This window comes from Alligator sinensis, unplaced genomic scaffold (assembly GCF_000455745.1).
Source record: "Alligator sinensis unplaced genomic scaffold, ASM45574v1 scaffold986_1, whole genome shotgun sequence".
Lineage (NCBI taxonomy): Eukaryota > Metazoa > Chordata > Crocodylia > Alligatoridae > Alligator > Alligator sinensis.
Genome location: NW_005843398.1, coordinates 59,405 through 79,458, shown reverse-complemented (window position 1 = coordinate 79,458; position 20,054 = coordinate 59,405). Strand labels below are relative to the sequence as shown.

The 20,054-nt window shown below is 44.7% G+C and overlaps 2 protein-coding genes across 2 annotated transcripts; both read left to right on the top strand.

Moving 5' to 3' along the window:
• The first annotated feature begins 2,075 nt into the window (after positions 1-2,075).
• LOC112548679 (olfactory receptor 14C36-like) lies at positions 2,076-2,678 on the top strand. Its single transcript, XM_025195092.1, has one exon. The coding sequence runs from the start codon at positions 2,076-2,078 to the stop codon at positions 2,676-2,678; it is 603 nt and encodes a 200-aa protein (XP_025050877.1).
• A 14,040-nt stretch (positions 2,679-16,718) lies between these two features.
• On the top strand, positions 16,719-17,675 carry LOC102372531 (olfactory receptor 14C36-like). The gene has a single exon (XM_014527264.1). It carries the CDS (start codon positions 16,719-16,721, stop codon positions 17,673-17,675), a length of 957 nt encoding a protein of 318 aa, XP_014382750.1.
• The last annotated feature ends 2,379 nt before the right edge of the window (positions 17,676-20,054 follow it).

Here is a 20,054-nt window from a genome sequence, read left to right as displayed (position 1 = left end):
TATAAAATCATTCTGGACAAGGTCCTTTGTAATATCTTTTACTAGACCAATTAAAAAGTTGTAAAAATGTGTTTGTTTGTTTTTTGCAAGCTTTTGCTCAAAAACACCCTTCTTCAGGCGTAGGGAGAGTGTGATGGTGTTTTCTGAACCCCTGGATGGAATAGAAACCAGTATGTAAAATGCAGGTCTGTGAAAATGCAAATGCTTGACAATGAGGATCAGAGACGAGGGGAGACAATGGGTAGCAAGGACAAGGTGACACTTAGATGCTAGTTGTAGCTCAGCTGCATGCCCCTGGGAAGGGGAAAGGAGGCTGAATTAGCATTTTGTTGAGCACAGCACTACCAGCTAAACGCAAATGCTTTAAAACACTGTATTGAGAAGAGAGGTTTGAGTAGAGCTGTGGCCCAAGGAGGAAAGCAGGAAAGCATGCCAATTCTAGCAGGTTAATTGTAAAGCATAGTAAGGGAACTTGAAGGCCAAAAGGGAACTTGAAACGTGTTTTGTGAACAAAGAATTCTTTAAAAGTATATCAGAAGCTGGGTAGTAATCTGGGCAGTAGAAAATACTGGGGAGATGCCCATGCTAGATCCACACTGAATAAATGCAGAGAGATCAAAATGAAGTGACAAGGGAGGAGGTTTAAAAGCAAATCCATGAATTAAAACAGTAAGCAAGTGATTGGGACCAGATCATATTTCCTTAAAGAGTTGTGTAGGAATTTCAACGTGAAAGTGCAGGGCTGCTGTTCATAGCATGCCACCTAGCAAGGGCACCCGTACTAGAAGATTTTTGGGTTAACAACACAACACACGACTTCAAAAAAGGACTCCAGAAGTCACCTTGGGAACTAAAGCCCAAGGTTTTTCACCCCTGGAATTTGATAAAAGATATAGTAGGAATCAAATTAGAAGTCGCATGGATATATTTGATGTTTAGGGGAAGTGTCAGCATCATTTTTGTGAAGGGAAATTCTATCCCAACCATCTGCTGGAGATCTCTGGCAACATCAGTTAGCATGTGGGCAAATGGGTTGCAGTTGATCGAATCCAGTCCAGTCCAACCCAGGGGAGACATCTCACAAAATGAACAACCCTACTCTGTGTAATGAGAGATTGCTGTTCCTGGGCCACTGACTGTTGCTGTAGTTCTTGCCTTGCTTCTGTTAGGGAAATATCAAATGCAGAATTACTGCCTGCTAAAAAGAGCATATGGATAATTTTATTCCAGTGCTGTTTCTGATGGATCATAGATGACTGATTCAGCACCTCAGGCCACTGTTCTTCTTCCCCAGCTGTTTCCTGGGTCTGGCTATATCCCATCAGTGTGCCAGTTTACTATGGGGAGATGGGTTTATTCATAGAGAGTCCTTGGAGGAGAAGGAGAAAGAAGGCAATGAAACAACAGACTCCATGATTACAGGATCAATTAAAATAATTTTTTACATGTTTTCTTTTTCCCTGAAATATGCTTTTTAGATGGCCCAGATGTTTAAAAAGGTATGGCAACAAGCAACAACTTTTACAGAAAACATAATAGGTGTAACAAGAAAAACACCAGAAAACCCGCTTTCCACTAAATTGTTGCCAGCAGTCCCACATGGGCACCTTTGACATTTTGGTCGAGATGTTACTGCTGGTGTGAGCTTACCCCGTACATTTGTTGCTCTGACCCTGATTGCCGCTTTTGTTCTCCCTTCACTGGCTTTGCACAAGGCACCGAGGAGAAAAATGTCCAACAGAACCACAGGGACAGGATTCCTCTTCCTGGGGTTTTCTGACACTCGGGAGCTGAAGATCTTACACTTCCTCCTCTTCCTAGCTGCATACCTGGCAACCCTGATGGCGAATCTCCTAATAATCGCAGCTGTAGCCCTCAGCCACCACCTGCATTCCCCAATGTACTTCTTTTTGAAAAATGTATTCATCCTAGACCTTGGCTCCATCTCAGTGACTGTGCCCAAATCCATGTCTAACTCTTTATTGAACACCAGGTGGATTTCCTATGCTGGATGTGTTGCCCAAGTGTTTTGTCTCTTCTGCTTCCTGGAAGTAAATATGTGTCTTCTCACGGTTATGGCATACGACCGGTATGTTGCCATCTGCAAGCCACTGCATTATAAGATAATAATGAACAGGAGAGCTTGCATCCAGATGACTGTCTGTGCTTGGGCTGCTGGTGTCATCTACTCTGCACTGCACACTGGGAACACCTTTAGTCTCCCCTTCTGCCACTCAAATATCATCAACCAGTTCTTCTGTGAAATACCCCAGCTACTCAAGCTCTCCTGCTCTGACACATACCACAGAGAGCTGGCAGCTCTTGCCTTCAGTGTGTTTTTATGTTTAGGCTGTTTTGTTTTCATCGTTGTGTCGTATGTTCAGATCTTCACCGCAGTGTGGACAATCCCCTCTCAGCGGGGCCATCAGAAAGCCTTCTCCACCTGCATTCCTCACCTTACTATGGTCTTCCTGCTTCTTTCCACTGGTGCAATTGCCTACATGAAGCCCATCCATGACTCCCCATCCCCTCTGGATCTCCTGGCAGCTGTTCTGTATTCTGTGGTGCCTCCATTGATGAATCCGGTCATCTACAGCATGAGGAACAAGGAGATCCAAGCTGCCCTGAGGAAACTGCTCAAAAGGTTTTATGGAAAATACTCCAGAAATAATAATTAACTCCTGAAATCTTTTTTTTTGTATGTTGGTTGCACACTATATCATGAAAACAATAAAGGTGATGGGTTAAGTCTGTAGTTTTGTACGTAGAATAACACTTGACTTGGGTCATTATGCGTTAACACCATTGATGTGGGAAAGCAATGTTTCATGCATCAATTTTACCATCTGTGCCACCTAAAATAAATTCCACCAGTTGCAAGATGCCCAATGGAAGACTTTTGTTTACCAGTTAGTGTAATAAATTATTTGCATATAGGCAAATGTCCAGATTTTGTGAAGCCGGGATGAACTGCAGACACTTTAGAGGATAAGCAGAGACTTCAAATGTATCTGGATAGACTGGGAAGCTGGGCTAGAAACAAAAGGATGAAGTCCAAGGAAATAAATGCAAGTTGTTGCACATAGGGAAGAATAATTAAAAGCACAAATACAAGCTGGGTTATAAATGGTTGTGTGGCAGCATTGTTGAAAAGGATCTTGGGGAGCTGGTGGATCACAGACTCAACACGAGTCACCAATTTGATGTAGCTACAAAAACATGAATGCAGTTTAGGCTGCAACAAGACAAGTATTAGTTAGAAATCATGGGAGTTGATATGGATTGGTGCTTGGAACCGTGCTATTTAATATATTCATTAATAATGTGGACAAGGGGGTGGAAGGTTCTTTGATTAAGTCAGCAGACATTACCAAGCTGTGCGGATACATGGGTGCACCAGAAAATAGGGCAAAGATCAGGATGACCTTGACAGACCGGATTTATGGGTGGAATATATTCAGATGAGGTTTAACAGGGAGGGAGAAGTGCAAGGTCCTTCACCTGGGTAGGAAGAACCTTCACCACAAATATACAGTGGGTGGTGATCCTCTGGTTGGCACAGCATCTGAATGAGACAGGGGCGGGGGCACAACTGACTGGAACATGAATATAAACCAACAGTATAATGAGGTTGCCAGAAGGGACAATAAAACTCTGGCATGCATCAGCAGATGTGTGGCCAATAGATCTGGGGAGGTGCTTCTCCCTCTCTAGTCAGCCTCAACTGGAGTACTGTGCCCCGTTGTAGGCACCACACTTCAAGAAGAATGTGGATAAGGTCAAGAAGGTACAAAGACGGGCCACCGATATGGGTAAGGGCATGGAGGGTATGCCCTATGAGGAGAGACTCCGAGAACTGGGTCTGTTCAGGCTGAGTAAGAGAAGGCTGAGAGGTGACTTGATAACTGCCTACAAGCATATCAGGGGGGAGCATCAATAACTAGGAGAGCAACTATTCAGGAAGGCACATCAAAGGAAGATGAGGACACATGGGCATAAACTAATAGAGGGTAAATTCAGGTTAGACATGAGGAAAAACTTCTTCTGTGTAAGGGTCACTAGAATCTGGAACACACTCCCAGCAGAGGTGGTGCAGTCAGCCTCCTTGGAGGTGTTCAAGATGAGGCTGGACAGGAGCACATCTGAGCCCTATAACTTCCTGCCCATGGCAGGGGATTGGACTTGATGATTGCACAGGTCCCTCCTGGTTTTATGTTTCTATGCTTCTATGATCCTATAGTGCCAATGTACATGCTGCTGGTTAGGCTTCATCTAGACTGTTATGTGAAGTTCTGGGCTCTATATTTTAAAAAAATATATTGAAAAGTTAGGGAAGTTCAGAGATAGGTGACATGAATGATAACGGGTTGGAATACAAGCCATGCAAGAAGAGGTTGAGAGAACTAGGCATATTTATCTGGTAGAAAAGGCAATTAAGGGGGCACATCAAAACAGAAATATCTGAATAAATGCCATGCAGTAGTGGGTGAAAATCAACAGTTCTCCATTGCTGCATAGAGAAGGATGTCAAGCTTCCAATTTAAGGAAAGTAATTTTAGATTCGATTTGAGGAAAAAAAGCACCCTTTTTTCAGAGAAGTGAGGACATTTAATAGATTGCCCAGGGAAGTTGTGGAGTCTCCTTCATTGGAGGTTTTCAAGAAGAGGTTGGATGGACATAGGTCAGGGATAATTTTGGAGTAACGTTGTTGCATTTGTGCAGGGTGGGAACCACATGATTCTTGAAGCCCTTCTATCCTATTGTTATTAATTTTGATTCTGATTATTATTAGAATTATTCAAATAATAGAATTGTGATTTTATTATTATTAACTGCATCACTAATAGGTAGGGGATTTAAACAATGGAGTGCAAGTGAATAGACAGTGAGACAGTAGAAATGTTGGACATCTTATTACGCAACCTCATTTTTTTCTCTTGTTCCCTCTGTAGGGCAGACAGACAGATGGGTACCAGTTCTCATGATATTGTATGTATGTATGAAGTGTTTGACCTCAAGTTGGCATTAATAAGATTTTACCAAATTATCTAGTTTTACTGAAACAGTACTTACCAAAGAGAAGTGCTTTGGGATCCAATGGGAGTTTGATCACATTAAACTTAGTAGAATTAGCCCATATCTTAACTACAGTAAATAAACCTTGAATCATCCCCTATGGCCAGTACCAGATACAGCAGACCCCTACCTCTTATTGACTGGTAGACTTCTTGAGTCAAGCAGAGCTCCTCAATGCAAGTGAGGAAGTGTTTGGCTGAATGCTCTTCCCATGAGATGTCAGGGTGCTTGAAGTTGCTGATGATGACCATGCACTGAAAGCGTACAGCTTCTTCTAGTTCCCTAGCAAAGTCATGGTCAAGCTCTTCCTCCTGGTTAGGAGGTCTCTAATAGACTCCTACAGTTATATCCCCTCCACTATGGTCTCCCTCACCCAGGCCAGTCTCCCTCACCCGGGCATCCCTGACCCACAGTGGGAAGGGGTGTCCTATGGGACTGGTGAAAAACTGATGGAAAGTACCCATTTAGCAAGTTTGCTTTTTCATTGGCATCGGTTGTCAGTTGTCCTATCTGGTTTCAGCAGGGGTCCAATGTTGCCCTTGCTTTTCCTCCAGCTCTCCACATATCTAAAAAAGGACTTTTTATTGTCCTTGATATTTGTAGGTAGCTGGAGTTACATCGCAGCCTTGGCTTTCCTGGTTTGTTCTCTGCAGGTCCAGACCACAGCAGAGTATTCCTCCTTGGTGGTGGTTCCAGTCCTCCATCCTTTGTAGGTCTTCCTTTTAAGACATAGGAGGTCCACCAGTTCCCTGGAGAGCCAAGGGGACTGCTGTGCCCTTTTGCTGCCTTTCCTCCGAGACGGGATAGACTTTGCTTACGCATCCAGAACTGCTGCCTTGAGAAGCAACCACTCGTCCTGAACTCCCCTTCCCTTTGGGTTGTGGCTCTTTATGGCCTCACTGACAAGCCTCCTTAGCTTGTCAAAATCAGCTTTCCTGAAGTCAAGGACTTCTGTATTACTGACTGACTTGCCAGCTTTACGGCAGATGGTGAAGGTGATCAGCTCATGGTCACTTTCACCCAGCTTCCCTTCGATCATTAGGTTGCTGATTAGGTCACCCCCAGTTGCCAGTACCAGGTCGAGCAGCGCTTTACCTCTTGCTGGCCCGAAGACTTCCTGCATCAGATAGAGCTCATCCACGCATGAGAGAAAGCTTTGCAACTGCTCAGCTTCAGCTGAGTGCTCTTCCCATGAGATGTCTGGGTAGTTAAAGTCTCCTATGACAACCATACACCGGGAGCGTGAGGCCTCAGCCAATTCCCAGGCAAACTCCTGGTCAAGCTCTTGACCCTGGGTATGGGGTCTGTAGTAGACTCCCACCATAGTATCCCCTTTGCCATGTTCCCCATGGATTTTAACCCAGAGGATCTCAAGTCTTCCACCATGGGTGCCAATGTCAGCTAGAGGGATGCATAGCTTTACTTGACTTAGAGAGCTACACCTCCGCCCCTTTTGTCCATTCAATCCCTCCTGTACAGGGTATAGAAGTCTATACCTGTGACCCCGTCAAGGGTGGAGTCCCACCAGGTCTCCATTATCCCTATGACATCATGGTTATATTCATTTAGCAGGAGGACAAGTTCCTCCTGTTTATTCCCCAAGCTCCTGGCATTTGTGTATAGACAGGCAAGTGTGTGACTACTACATTACTGTGTGAATTTATGGGCTCCACATTTTTAGGAATATGAATAAGAGAAGTTCAGAGATAGGTGGCAAAAGTGATAAATGGTTGAAGGCAAGCCATGTGAGGAGAGATTGAGAGAACTAAAATTGGGTACTGGGTCCTGGCCTCTGATCACATTGCTCTTTATAGTATTATTCTGTGGCTTATTAATGCAACATGCTTGTGCTGCCATAGAAAACATAAAAATCATAGAAAACTGGAGCTGGAAGTGTCCTCAGGGGGTAATCTAGTCCAAACCCCTCCTCAAAGCAGGACCAGCCCCAACTATATTGTCCCAGTGAAGGCATGTTGCATGCAGCACCTCCACTAGACCAACCCTGTGGGCTTGATCTGGCAGTTGGAGTCCATCTGTGTTTGACACGGCTAGGTCCAAGGGAAGCTGATGGTGGAAGAAATGAGGGGGAGCTGGGACCCAGTATGCATAAAACTCAGGGGAAAGTGGTCTAAAGGGCTGTCATATTCATGACAGTAGATTAAGAACAAGGACCCTACTAATGATTGCTGAGCTAATATTTTGTCAATGTGATGCCTTGCAATGGAGCTTGTTTGTCTGAGTTATGGAATATATTAATTATATTTAGAATTATTTTTTTTTTTTTTTGCACCTTACAACCTAACTTTTATTTTCAGGTTATACATGCAAAACTACAAAGGACCTAACCCAATTGCAGCTTGGTGCCTCTCTGCATGCTAAGATGCCCAGGCTGGCTAACTGGGACAATAGAGCCAGATAGAGAAGCTCAGGGCCTCCTCAGAGATCCCATGACGTGTTGTGAGAGAGATTAAACCAGAGCACAGCTCTGCTGTTCTGCTAACATCTGTACAGCTCAGACTGTTTACATCTGGGCTTTCCTTCTGAGCTGTGGAGGACTCCAGGGAATGAGTCCCATGAGCCTTTGGAAGAAAACAACTGAAAAATTGCTGTCTTGCTTCACTCCTTTTCTACAAGATGTGGTTGAGGTCATCTGCACAGTCAGAAACCTGGTTGGATTTACTGCAGTCGTTCAGTGTCAGAGGGAGCAGAGAAAGACCTCTGAGTTATCTGTTCTTTTGGGGATCTAGACTAGTGGTTGGTGCAGAGGAGATCTGAGAGATCAACTGGACAAGAGCAAAGGATCTTGACAGGGGAAGCCTGAATATGACACAAGATCAGGACATTTCCACAAAAAAAATTTCAGTCAGTTTTCTGCATCAGTGAAGTGTCCGGTCTTAGTAAGTTGCAGAAGAGATTTAAGAATATAAAAGTTGGAAAACCAGGCTACACAAATCATGCTGCATTTTATGTATAATAGACTCAAACCGACAAGAGTGAATGAAGACATTTTCAATGTTTTTGCTATTAATTCAGATAAACGTATACAGTTTATTGGGTGTAGTGTGGAGGGTGGGTAGGGAATAGGACTCCTAAGGCAATCAAATGTTGTGCAATATATTTCATTTCACACGTATTTCTTTCCAGCATACATTGTGAAGGTGAGCTGGATAAATTAGAGAATTTCAGATCATAATATTTCCTTTTATGTAAGCTCTTGTTAGGGAAAAGTAATTTATTAAAATCAAATTATCCATAGGGCAAAAAATTGAAGATCTACATTCTTAGCATGAAATTTGGACACATTATTGATGGGAAAATCAAAGCCACTGAGTTTGTTACTCTCCTCCTTACCACTGCCCTTGTTCTATTATACCCAGGACTTCCACGGGGCCCTGGGAAGGAAGATGCCCAACTGGACCAGTGTAACCGAGTTCCTCCTCCTGGGCTTCTCTGACACTCAGGAGCTGCAGATCTTACACTTTGTCATCCTCGCAGCATACCTGGCAGCTCTGGTGGGGAACCTCCTTGTTATCACTGTTGTAACTACAGACCACCACCTCCACAGCCTCATGTACTGTTTTTTGGCAAATTTGTCCATCCTTGACCTTGGCTCCATCTCCGTCATTGTCCCCAAGTCCATGGCCAATTCTCTCTTAAACACCAGGACAATTTCCTATGCTGGATGTGTGTCCCAAGTTTTTCTCTTCTTGCTCTTTTGTGCAGTCAACTTTTCATCCCTTCCCATCATGGCATATGACCGATCCATTGCCATCTGCAAGCCACTGCACTATGGGATAATTATTAACAGGAGAGCTTGCGTCCAAACAGTTGCTGGTACTTGGGCTGCTGGTGTCATCTACTCTGCACTGCACACTGAGAACACCTTTAGTCTACCCTTCTGCCACTCAAATATCATCAACCAGTTCTTCTGTGAAGTGCCCCAGCTACTCAAGCTCTCCTGCACTAACACATACCACAGAGAGCTGACAGCTCTTGCCTTCAGTGTGTTTTTATGTTTAGTCTGTTTTGTTTTCATCATTGTGTCGTATGTTCAGATCTTCACCGCAGTGTGGAGAATCCCCCCTGAGCAGGGCCAGCAGAAAGCCTTCTCCACCTGCATTCCTCATCTGATTGTGGTCGCCCTGTTTCTATCCACTGGCGGCACTGCCTACTTGAAGCCTATCTCTGACTCCCTGTGCCCTCTGGATCTCCTGAAAGGTGTTCTGTATTCTGTGCTGCCTCCATTGATGAATCCGGTCATCTACAGCATGAGGAACAGGGAGATCCAAGCTGCCCTGAGGAAACTGCTCCACAGGCAGCTCCTGTCCAAGAACAATATGTCCATCTTTCTTTCATGACTTTGATTTACTTATGTTTCTTTTATAATTAAGTCATTAAATTCTTGTTTTCATACTACCGTGTGCAACCTGTTTACAAAAAATGAAGGTGGTGGGTTCATTCTGTAGCTTTGTACATACAATGACACTTAACTTCAGTCATTTTGTGTTAACGCTGATGAAGCAGGAAAGCAATGTTTCATGCATCAATTTTATCATCTGTGCCACCTAAAATAAATGCCATCAATTGCAAGATGATGAATGGAAGACTTTTGTTCAATGATTGGTGTAATCAATTATTTGGATGACAGAATATACAGGCAAGTATCCAGATGATGTGAAACTGGAATGAAGTGCAAACACTTTAGAGGATAAAAACATAATTCAAATGAATCTTGATAGATTGGGGAGCTGGGCTTGAAAGAACAGGATTAAGTCCAAGGAAATAAATTCAAGTTGCTGCTTCTAGGGGAGAATATTCAAAAGCACAGATACAGATTGGGTTATAAATGGCTGGAAGGTATGATTGTTGAAAAGGATCTGGGGAGGGAGGGGTTTGGTGGATCACAGGCACTGGGTTTTGGCCCCTAATCACATTGCTCTTTCTAGTATTATTCTGTGGCTTATTAATGCAACATGCTTGTGCTGCCATAGAAATCATACAAAGCATAGAAAATTGGGGTTGAAAGGATCCTCAGGGGGTCATCTAGTCCAACCACCTCTTCAAAGCCGGACAAGCCCCAACTATATTGTCCCAGTGAAGGCTTCATCTGGCAGGGTCTTAAAAACCTTGTGTCCTATGAGAAGAAACCAGAACTCTAGATGCACCTTGTCCCAGATAAGTGACTGCTGTGTTTTGATATCAAGTAAGACTTGATTTAATTTTTGCTTTTGTAGATTGTGTCCTCAGAGGGTGAGTCCAGACGAGTGAGCATACATCAAAAGAATAATATCAAGTAATCATCCTACTCAAGTCATTGGGATTAGCCATTTTCTTTGAATCATTCAGAATTTGATCAATGCATTTATTCATTTACTTTAAGCACATTAACTTTTATTTATGATGGGATTCATTTCCGGGAAGAGGGTGATGTGGGTTCAAACCTCCCTTGGCTGAGATGATTCTGGAGTCAGATCTCCTCATTTCTGAGCACTACACATGCATTAACATTCTTTAGTTAATGCACATTAAATCTAGTATCTCCGCACACCTTTACACATGCTCTGAGGGGTGGGGGGAGTGGTGCTGTAATTAGAGTGGCTCCGAGAGCACCACCACATCTCATGTGTCAGCCTCCCCATGTTTAAAAATGGTAGTGAGGGTGCTTGAATTAAAGTTAATTCAATGAGCTTCAGTTCAAGTACCCCCGCTGCCATTTTTAAGCACAGGGACACTGATACATGAGATGCTGGAGGCTGCTGGAGCACGGTAATTACCATGTCCAGCAGACTTCATTAATTGAGTCTGCTCTGACATGCTGGAATTCCAGCACATTGGAGGAGCCTTGGTGCTTGTATATATGCACCCTCCATTGTGATGTACTAGGAAAATGCACATTAGCCTGTTCTAATGCACATTAACTAAACAGCACAGGGCATTTATACAAGTGCTCTGGGAGTGGGACATGGGAGTGTGCTTTAATTAGAGTGGCTCTGAGAGCTGTTGTAATTAGAGCTTGTCCCCAGGATGCTGGTTTAGAATAGGGGGATGCCGGGGCTATGGGGGAACCCCAGGCCAAAATAGAAGAGGAAGAAAGCCCCTACTTACCATTCGCAGGGGCCAGAAGGAGCAGGGGAGCATGCATGGGAAAACCGCCCGTGCGGTTCATTAGCTGCATCCATATTCAGTTGGGGCCGGGTGATGTCAGCAGGAGACACCACCTGGCGGAAATAAGGAGAAACCCCGAGGGCACTGGGGGCGGCCAGGCTATCAGAGAGCCCACAGGAGGACCCGAGGCAAGCAGCACGCACCCGCGGTGGCTGACTGCCCAGGACGGCGAAAGCAGCTGCTGATGCAGCTGTGGCAGCGAAACCAGTGAGGGAGTCAGCAGCGGCAGTGGCAGCGGCAGCGAAGCTGGCAGCGAAGCTGGTGAGAGAGCCAGCAGCGAAGCCGGCAGAGGAGCTGGCAAAGGAGCCGGCTGTGAAGCCAGTGAGAGATCCAGCAGAGGAGCCGGCAACAGAGCCATCAGAGGAGCCGACAAAGCAGCTGGTGAAGAAACCGCTGAAGGAGCAGGCTGGAAAGCCAGCAGCAAAGCCGGTAGTGCAGACAGCAGAGGAAGAAGCTACGGGGAAGCTGGGAGCCGAGGGGCACCGGGGATGCACAGGGCCCCACAGGCTGAGTCATTCTGCTTTCCTTCTAGACCCCTTCTGGCCTGACGGTTGCACCCTTCAGGCGATCACGGTGGTGGGTATTTCACATGGTGTCACAGAGGGCGTTAGAATAGGGGTGAGGGTGGCAGAAATTAAGAGCCTTTCAGCCTCATGCCGGAGCATGGCCTAGGACACCAGGTCCCGCTGCCGGCGAACAACAGGAAGTTGTACATGGCAGGGTAATAGAAACCCTGTGTGAGATCCAGAGGAGCGTGGCGGCCTGATCCACCGCCCACCTCTTCCCGTCTTCGAACGCAACTCTTATAAGACGTACTTATGAATTCTACTTTGGTGGCTCGTTCACCCAGAGCATCCGGAGCTCTGCACCGTGGAGCCTAGCAACCTCCACGAGACCGTCTGTGTTGTCTGTCTGTAACTGCAACTTAATCAAGCTTTCCAGCCTACACCACTGCCATCTCGGTGTAAGTAAACAATTAACCTCCCGCTACGCGTCCGTGCCTAATTCCAGCTCGACGGCCTTCCCTCTCCGCCCCCGCGTGCCCGGGCTGCTGGCCACAGCCCGCGTGCAGCGCGAAAAAGGGCTCGGGTCGCTCCCGGCCCGCACAGAGATATTCAATGAAAAGCTCATAGAGACTGAAGATTTAAACCAAATAATCCTTCCATACATATATTTTATTTTTAGTTCTTCTACATAAACTTATGCTTTGGAAGAAATACTGTAACACATATTGCAAAACATTATGTCTTTAAGAGGAGACATTTTCTTATAAGAAATATGCTTCCAGGCTTAAATCCTAAACCCCATGGCAGAGATTCAGTATTGCCCAGCAACACCAGGATTACAATCCCACCTCAGTCATTGCATCCAGATTCGGTTGCTTTTTCCAGAAAAATGCCTGAAGGAGGAAGAACTCAGCAAGCCCCACAGTTCATACCCCTGAAAATGTCTTTTTTATATCCGAGTGCCTCTCAAATTAGGGTCAGGGGACCCAACAAAGTGCGATGAGCAAATGCATAGTGAAAAGCACCCCTTGCCCAAAAGAGCTTAAAGATCTTGTACCCAAATGACAAAGATCAATGACACAAAGTGGAGGTGACAGAAGGATGGTATTGGCCTATCCTGGTAAAGAGATTACCATCCAGATGAGGATGGGGACCATATAAATCAGCTTATAACCACATGGCAGGGAGAACTCAGAATACATTCTTTTCAGACAAACTGACACTTAAGATGGTGTCTATGTTTATGCTGTATATAGCAGGGAAGGGGAAAGAGGGGCATGTTAGCAGTTTATTGACCAGCATCTTATTGTATTCTCAAGTGCTGTGGGCAGTGTGCAAGATCTTGCTGTGGCCTTGATGTTTGCTGAGGTTCGTTCTTTTCCTGTTGTTGCTATTAAAAATCAAATATAAAGTGCCACACTCTGGTCTGCCAAGTTGATGAAGGGAGATGGTTTCATAGTCAGATCTGAAATGAGGAGAATGAGAGCATGAAGCAATTAAAAGGCAAACCGTCTGAGATATTGCATAACCGATATTCATAATTATTGATATTGTTTTGTTCTGAAATATCTTTTGGGTTGTTCATTTTTTTATATATATGCCCACAGATAAGGACTTGTGTGGAATTCTTTTATACTTAAAAGGCCATATTCCCAGCAATAATACTTTCCACTTACAACTTTACAGCACTTAAAGATAGACAGTACAGGCAGTTAGTTCATGAGCTGTTTCTGACATGAGACTCCCTCCTGTTATATTTGTAACTCTGATCTTGACCACTGTCCTTGTCCTTCCTTCACAGGCCCTGCACAATGCATTGAAGAGGGAAATGTCCAACCAAACCACCTGGCTGAGTTCCTGCTCCTGGGCTTTTCCAATATTTGGGAGTTCCAGATCTTACACTTTGTTATCTGTCTAGCAGCATACTTGGCAGCCCTGGTGGGGTATCTCATCATCACAATTGTAACTCTTAACTACAAACTTCATTCCCCCTTGTTCTTTTTCTTGATTACTCTGTCCGTCTTGGATCTTGGCTCCATCTCAGTTACTATGCTTAGGGGCAACCCGCAGCAGGTGTACGTGGGTACATGTGCACCCCCTGAGCATGGTGGTGCACCCCCAAAAAAAAGCACTCTCAACAGTGTCAGCAGTGCCTGCAGGCAGACACCGCTGACCACCCCATCACTGAAACCACTGGCGGGCTCTGCAAGCCGTCCACAATTGCCGCTGGCCACTGCCACTGCTGCCAGTGGTGCCTGGGGGTGGTTGCTGACCCCTGTTCAGCGTTCGCCACCCGCTGCTCCCCTGCACTGCCAACAGCACCAGCGGCATCTGTGGGAGCTCTGTGCTTACCACTGCCACACTCCTGCTGCCATCACCGCGCTCCCACCACTGCCAGTGCAGCTGTGCCCCCCAGCTGCTGGGGGCGCGTGTTCTTCATGATACCCAGATTTCCAAAGAGCTTTTCAACCTATCTAAGAAGGATAGGCACCTAACTCCCACTACACCTGGGTTAGTGCCCCACTGCCCCTCCACCTATCTTACTTATACAACTGGCTTGTGGAAATTGTGGAATCTGCTCATTCAACTTTTTCAAGAAGAAAATAAATAAGCATCTGTCTTAAAAGGTTTAGGAGTAGTGAAATCCTAATTTGGGGACTGGGAAAGGTTGTTTTTTTTTTTTTTTAATTTCTCCCATGATGGGATCATTGCTTCTGGCCATGGGAACATCCATGAAGACAGTGAATTCCAAACAGCATGAATCTTGTAGCTGCTGGATTCCCACCAACCCCCGTCCCAAGTGGGAGCCACCAGTCCAGTAAGTTATCATGGAGGCTAAAGGACAGAGACACATATTGTCAGATCAGGCTCTGACAACCATCAGGCAAGAGACATAAGGTCCATGAACAAGTCTCTGATCCCTTGATGCTCCTTGTGGAGCCTGCCTGCCATGGGCTGTACATGGCATGAGTCTGCACAGGGATGTATGCTTTATGTGGCACCTGTGCCAGGCTAGCCCTATGTACTAGTTTGGGGATTTGTCTCGATTGGGCATGGCCCCACTCTACACATAGGATCCAGTGTGCACAGTCAGCTACACATCTGTCCCACTGGGCACTTTTTACTGTGCAGTCATGTAGGACTTTCTTTAGCGAGAACTAAACGAACACGCAGTACCCGCCACGACTGTGCAGTCCCGAAGGCACTTGGGTCATTTCAAAGCCTACTGTGCAGTAGCCATGAAGTACTGCTCAGGAGTTCATTGCTACTGCACAGTAGCGGCAGCATCTTGGTTAGTGCCTGCCAACACTATGTTGCCAAAGCAATGAATGGCATTGCCGCAGCTCATCGCTACAGTGACCTAGCATCTCATATAGACACACCTAGCCTGGTGCAAATGCCACATGCCATGAAAGATGCGCGCCCCCAGAAGCTGTGGGGGCACAGCGACCACCCGCAGGCAATGGTTGTGGCAGCAAATGGGCAACTCCCTCAGGCAGCTGTGGTAGTGTCGGTGGCTGGGGTGGGGGGAGTGGCGAGCGCTGACAGCCAGCAACCACCTGCAGACACCCCCAGCCGCGTTGGGAGTGACCAGTGGCAATCGTCCACAGATGCTGTCGGGAGTGTTGGTGGGGCACTGGGAAGTGGCACTTGCACACAAGGCACCAGCTTCTTTCACGGGGGTGCACCACCAATCTCAGGGGGTGCACATGCACCCACGTACAACTCCTACACATCACCAATGCCACATGCAATACACACCCCCAGTGACCTTCTGTGGGTAACATGCGCCACAGGCTGGCCCCTCACATCTTATGCTGTGCACGGTGCTGGGGCCAGTTTGTGTTCTGTGTGATGTGCAGGGCTAGAGCTGTACACATGGGGCAAGCACCAGGTATAGCCAGTCCACAATGCACACCGCATGCAGTGCCTCCACTAGACCACCCCTGTGGGCTTGATGTGTATCATGAGGGAGATTAAACCAGAGCACAGCTCTGCTGTTCTGCTAACAGCCGTACAGCTCAGACTGTTTACATCTGGGCGTTTCCTTCTGAGCTGTGCAGGACTCCAGGAAACGAGTCCCAAGAGCCTTTGGAAGAAAAGAACTGAAAAACTGCCATCTTGCTCCACTCCTTTTCTACAAGCCGGGGTTAAGGTCAGAAACCTGGCTGGATTTACTTCAGTTGTTCAGTGACACAGGGAGAAGAGAAAGACCTCTGAGTTATCTGTTCTTTTGGGGATCTAAAGTAGTGGTTGGTGCAGAGGAGATCTGAGAGGTCAACTGGACGAGAGCAAAGGATCTCGGGAGGGGAAGCCTGAATATGACACAAGATAAGGAAACTACCACAAAAACTATTTCAGTAAGTTTTCTGCATTAGTGAAGTGTCCTGTCTTAGTAAGATGCAGAGGAGATTTAAGAATATAAAAGATGAAAAACCTGGCTACAGAAATCATACTGTATTTTATGTATAATAGATTCAAAGGTACAAGAGTGAATGAAGACATTTTCAATGTTTTTGCTATTAATTATGATAATGTTATACAGCTTATTGGGTGTAAGGTGGGAGGGAGGGAGGGGTGGGAATGGGGCTCTAAGAAATTCATCTATTTATATAATATATTTTATTTCACATATATTAGTTTCCAGCATACATTTTCTAAGTGAGATCAATTTAAAACTATAAACTTTCAGATTTAAAGCAAAAAATAAATAAATAAATAAATAAATAAATGAAAACCCCCTCCAGGGTTGTGTCTCGGTTAACATTTTATGTAGGGTCTTGTCAGGGAAAAGTACTTTATGAAAATCAAACTTTCCATGGGGCAAAAAATGAAATATTTACATTCTTAGCATGAAATTTGGAGACATTATTGATGGGAATATCAAAGCCACTGAGTTTGTTACTCTCCTCCTTACCTTTGCCCTTGTTCTATTATACCCAGGACTTGCACAGTGCCCTGGGAAGGAAGATGCCCAACTGGACCACTGTAACCGAGTTCCTCCTCCTGGGCTTCTCTGACACTCGGGAGTTGCAGATCTTACACTTTCTCATTTTTCTCGCAGCATACCTGGCAGCTCTGGTGGGGAACCTCCTTGTTATCACTGTTGTAACTACAGACCACCACCTCCACAGCCCCATGTACTATTTTTTGGCAAATTTGTCCATCCTTGACCTTGGCTCCATCTCCGCCATTGTCCCCAAGTCCATGGCCAATTCTCTCTTAAACACCAGGACAATTTCCTATGCTGGATGTGTGTCCCAAGTTTTTCTCTTCTTGCTCTTTTGTGCAGTCAACTTTTCATTCCTTACCATCATGGCATATGACCGATCCATTGCCATCTGCAAGCCACTGCATTATGGGATAATAATGAACAGGAGAGCTTGCATCTGGATGGCTATCTGTGCTTGGGCTACAGGTGTAATTTATTCAGCAATGCACACTGGGAACACCTTTAGTCTACCCTTCTGCCACTCAAATATCATCAACCAGTTCTTTTGTGAACTGCCCCAGCTACTCAAGCTCTCCTGCTCTGACACATACCACAGAGAGCTGGCAGCCACTGCCTTCGGTTTGTTTCTAGCTTTAGGCTGTTTTGTTTTCATCGTTGTGTCTTATGTTCAGATCTTCACCGCAGTGTGGAGAATCCCCTCGGAGCAGGGCCAGCAGAAAGCCTTCTCCACCTGCATTCCTCACCTTATCGTGGTCTCCCTGTTTCTTTCCACTGCCGGCATTACCTACATGAAGCCCATCTCTGACTCCCCGTCCCCTCTGGATCTCCTGGCAGCTGTTCTGTATTCTGTGGTGCCTCCATTGATGAATCCGGTCATCTACAGCATGAGGAACAAGGAGATCCAAGCTGTCCTGAGGAAGCTGCTCCACAGGCTGATCATCTCCAAGAACAATATGCCCATCTTTCTTTCATGACTTTACTTAGGTTTGTTTTATAATTAAATCATGAAATTATTGTTTCCATACTATAGTTTGCAAACTATTTAAAAAAAATGAAGGTGGAGGGTTTATTCTGTAGCTTTGTACGTACAATGACACTTGATTTTGGTCATTTTGTGTTAACACTGCTGAAGTAGGAAAGTGATGTTTCATGCACTAATTTTACTCTCTGCGCTACCTAAAATAAATGCCATCAATTGCAAGATGATGAAGAATCGAAGGCTTTTGTTTGCTAATTGGTGTAATCAATTTTTTGGATGACATAATATACAGGCAAATATTCAGATGATGTGAAACTGGAATGAAGTGCAAATACTCTAGAGGATAGAAACATAATTCAGATGAATCTTGATAGATTAGGGAGCTGGGCTTGAAAGAACAGGATTAAGTCCAAGGAAATAAATGCAAGTTGCTGCATCTAGGGGAATATTCAAAATCACAGTTACAGATTGGGTTATAAATATCTGGGGGGGGTGGGGTATGACTGTTGAAAAGGATCTGGGAGCAGGGTCTGGTGGATCACAGGCACTGGGTCCCGGACTCTGATCACATTGCTCTTTATAATATTATTCTGTGACTTATTAAAACAACATGCATGTGCTGCCATAGAAATCATACAAAGCATAGAAAATTGGGGTTAGAAGGATCCTGAGGGGGTCATCTAGTCCAGCCACCTGCTCAAAGCAGGACAAGCCCCAATTATATTGTCCCAGTGAAGACTTCGTCTAGCAGAGTCTTAAAAACCTTGTGTCCTATGAGAAGAAACCAGAACTCTAGATGCACCTTGTCCCAGCTAAGTGACTGCTGTGTCATGATATAGAGTCAGACTTGATTTAATTTTTGCTTTTGTGGATTATGTCCTCAGAGGACCAGTCCAGACTAGCACGCATGTGCGCCTTGCAGCGCCTCAAAGCCATGTGCGGGGGCAAAATTAGACTCCTGGATATCAAGGGGTCAAAAAAACCTGCAGTGGAAAAAAGTGGTCCCACCTGGCCCCAGAATCCCAGCAATTTAAAAGCGTGGGCTTCTTTTTTGGCTGGTGCCTGGGGAACAGGAGACCTGGCTTCAATCCCAGCTCTGCTATGAGATGGTTTTGTGACCTCGGTCAAGTCATTTACTCTCTTTGTAGCTGCTCCTCTTTTTATTCTGAATTGTCACTTGTCTTGTTGCTTTCCTCTAACATCAAGGCCCAGATTGTAGTCCACCTATTAGGTAAGTAGAGTTACAGTCCGTGATTTATTTATTTTGCCTTTTTCATTTTCCTCCAGGTCTTCAAGTATTTTGTTCAAAATTTGTTCTAGTGATTTATATATAAAGGAGGTCATACTAGCAGGACTGTGGTTGCTTTCCTTCTTCCATATGGATACTAGAGATGCTGGTCTTTAATTCTATGATACCATCTCAGACTTGAACGTTTGATTAAGAATCGTTGGACCTATTACTTCATGTATCAATACTGCCAAAATGCGAAGTTGTTCATATACACTTTCTCCTATTAGGATTGGCAAATCAGTCATTTTACAGATCAAATATTGTCAATCAACTGGTCAATGGACAACACAGTTTTTGACCGGTCAAAGATTATGGGCAATTTTATGGGGAGTAATTTTTTTTGAGGTTTTCTTGACATGAATATTATATTTGTTTTTGGACACATTTCTTAATGGCAAATTTGTGCTTTGTCTGTGTATTATTTGACTGCATTTGCAATTTTCTACAATTTCTGACCAATAGTTGAGTGGTCAATTGACCAAACATCATTTAATCAATCAAATACTCAACCCTATCTCCTACATAAACACATTTTACTTCTCCTTCAAGGAGGTTTTTGCCATTTCTGTATCCTTATTTCCATCCTGCCTTTGTTCCCCATCGTCTGCCTTAACAAAATCTGAGGCAAAGTATTTCTTTAGTTTTTGTTCCATAACTAGATTGTCTTTAATCCCTACCACAATTGTACTCCGTACCATCCCTGTTTATTCTTTCTTGATTATGCTTTTCATTTACATGGTTGAATGACCTCGCACAATTTGTTTTAAGGTTGCACTGGATACTCTAACTCAGTATTTTCACTTTATCCCTAAAATGTCTGAACTTTAATGTATAGATTTTCTGGATGATCACACCCTTTTATTCTTTCCTTGCAGGCTTTCTGCTTATTTCTAATACCCTCTTTCAGATGTTCATGCATCTGCACAGGTTCAGGACACCTACAGGATTTTTTTTGCCTTAGCTTTTGTCATCATTTTTGCATTTGGCCTTCAAAGGGTCTAAGCCAGCACCACATTTAGTTACTTAGGCCCCATTCTTTAAAAACATGTTTCTAATTTATTTATTTTAAATCTGAAAATTACT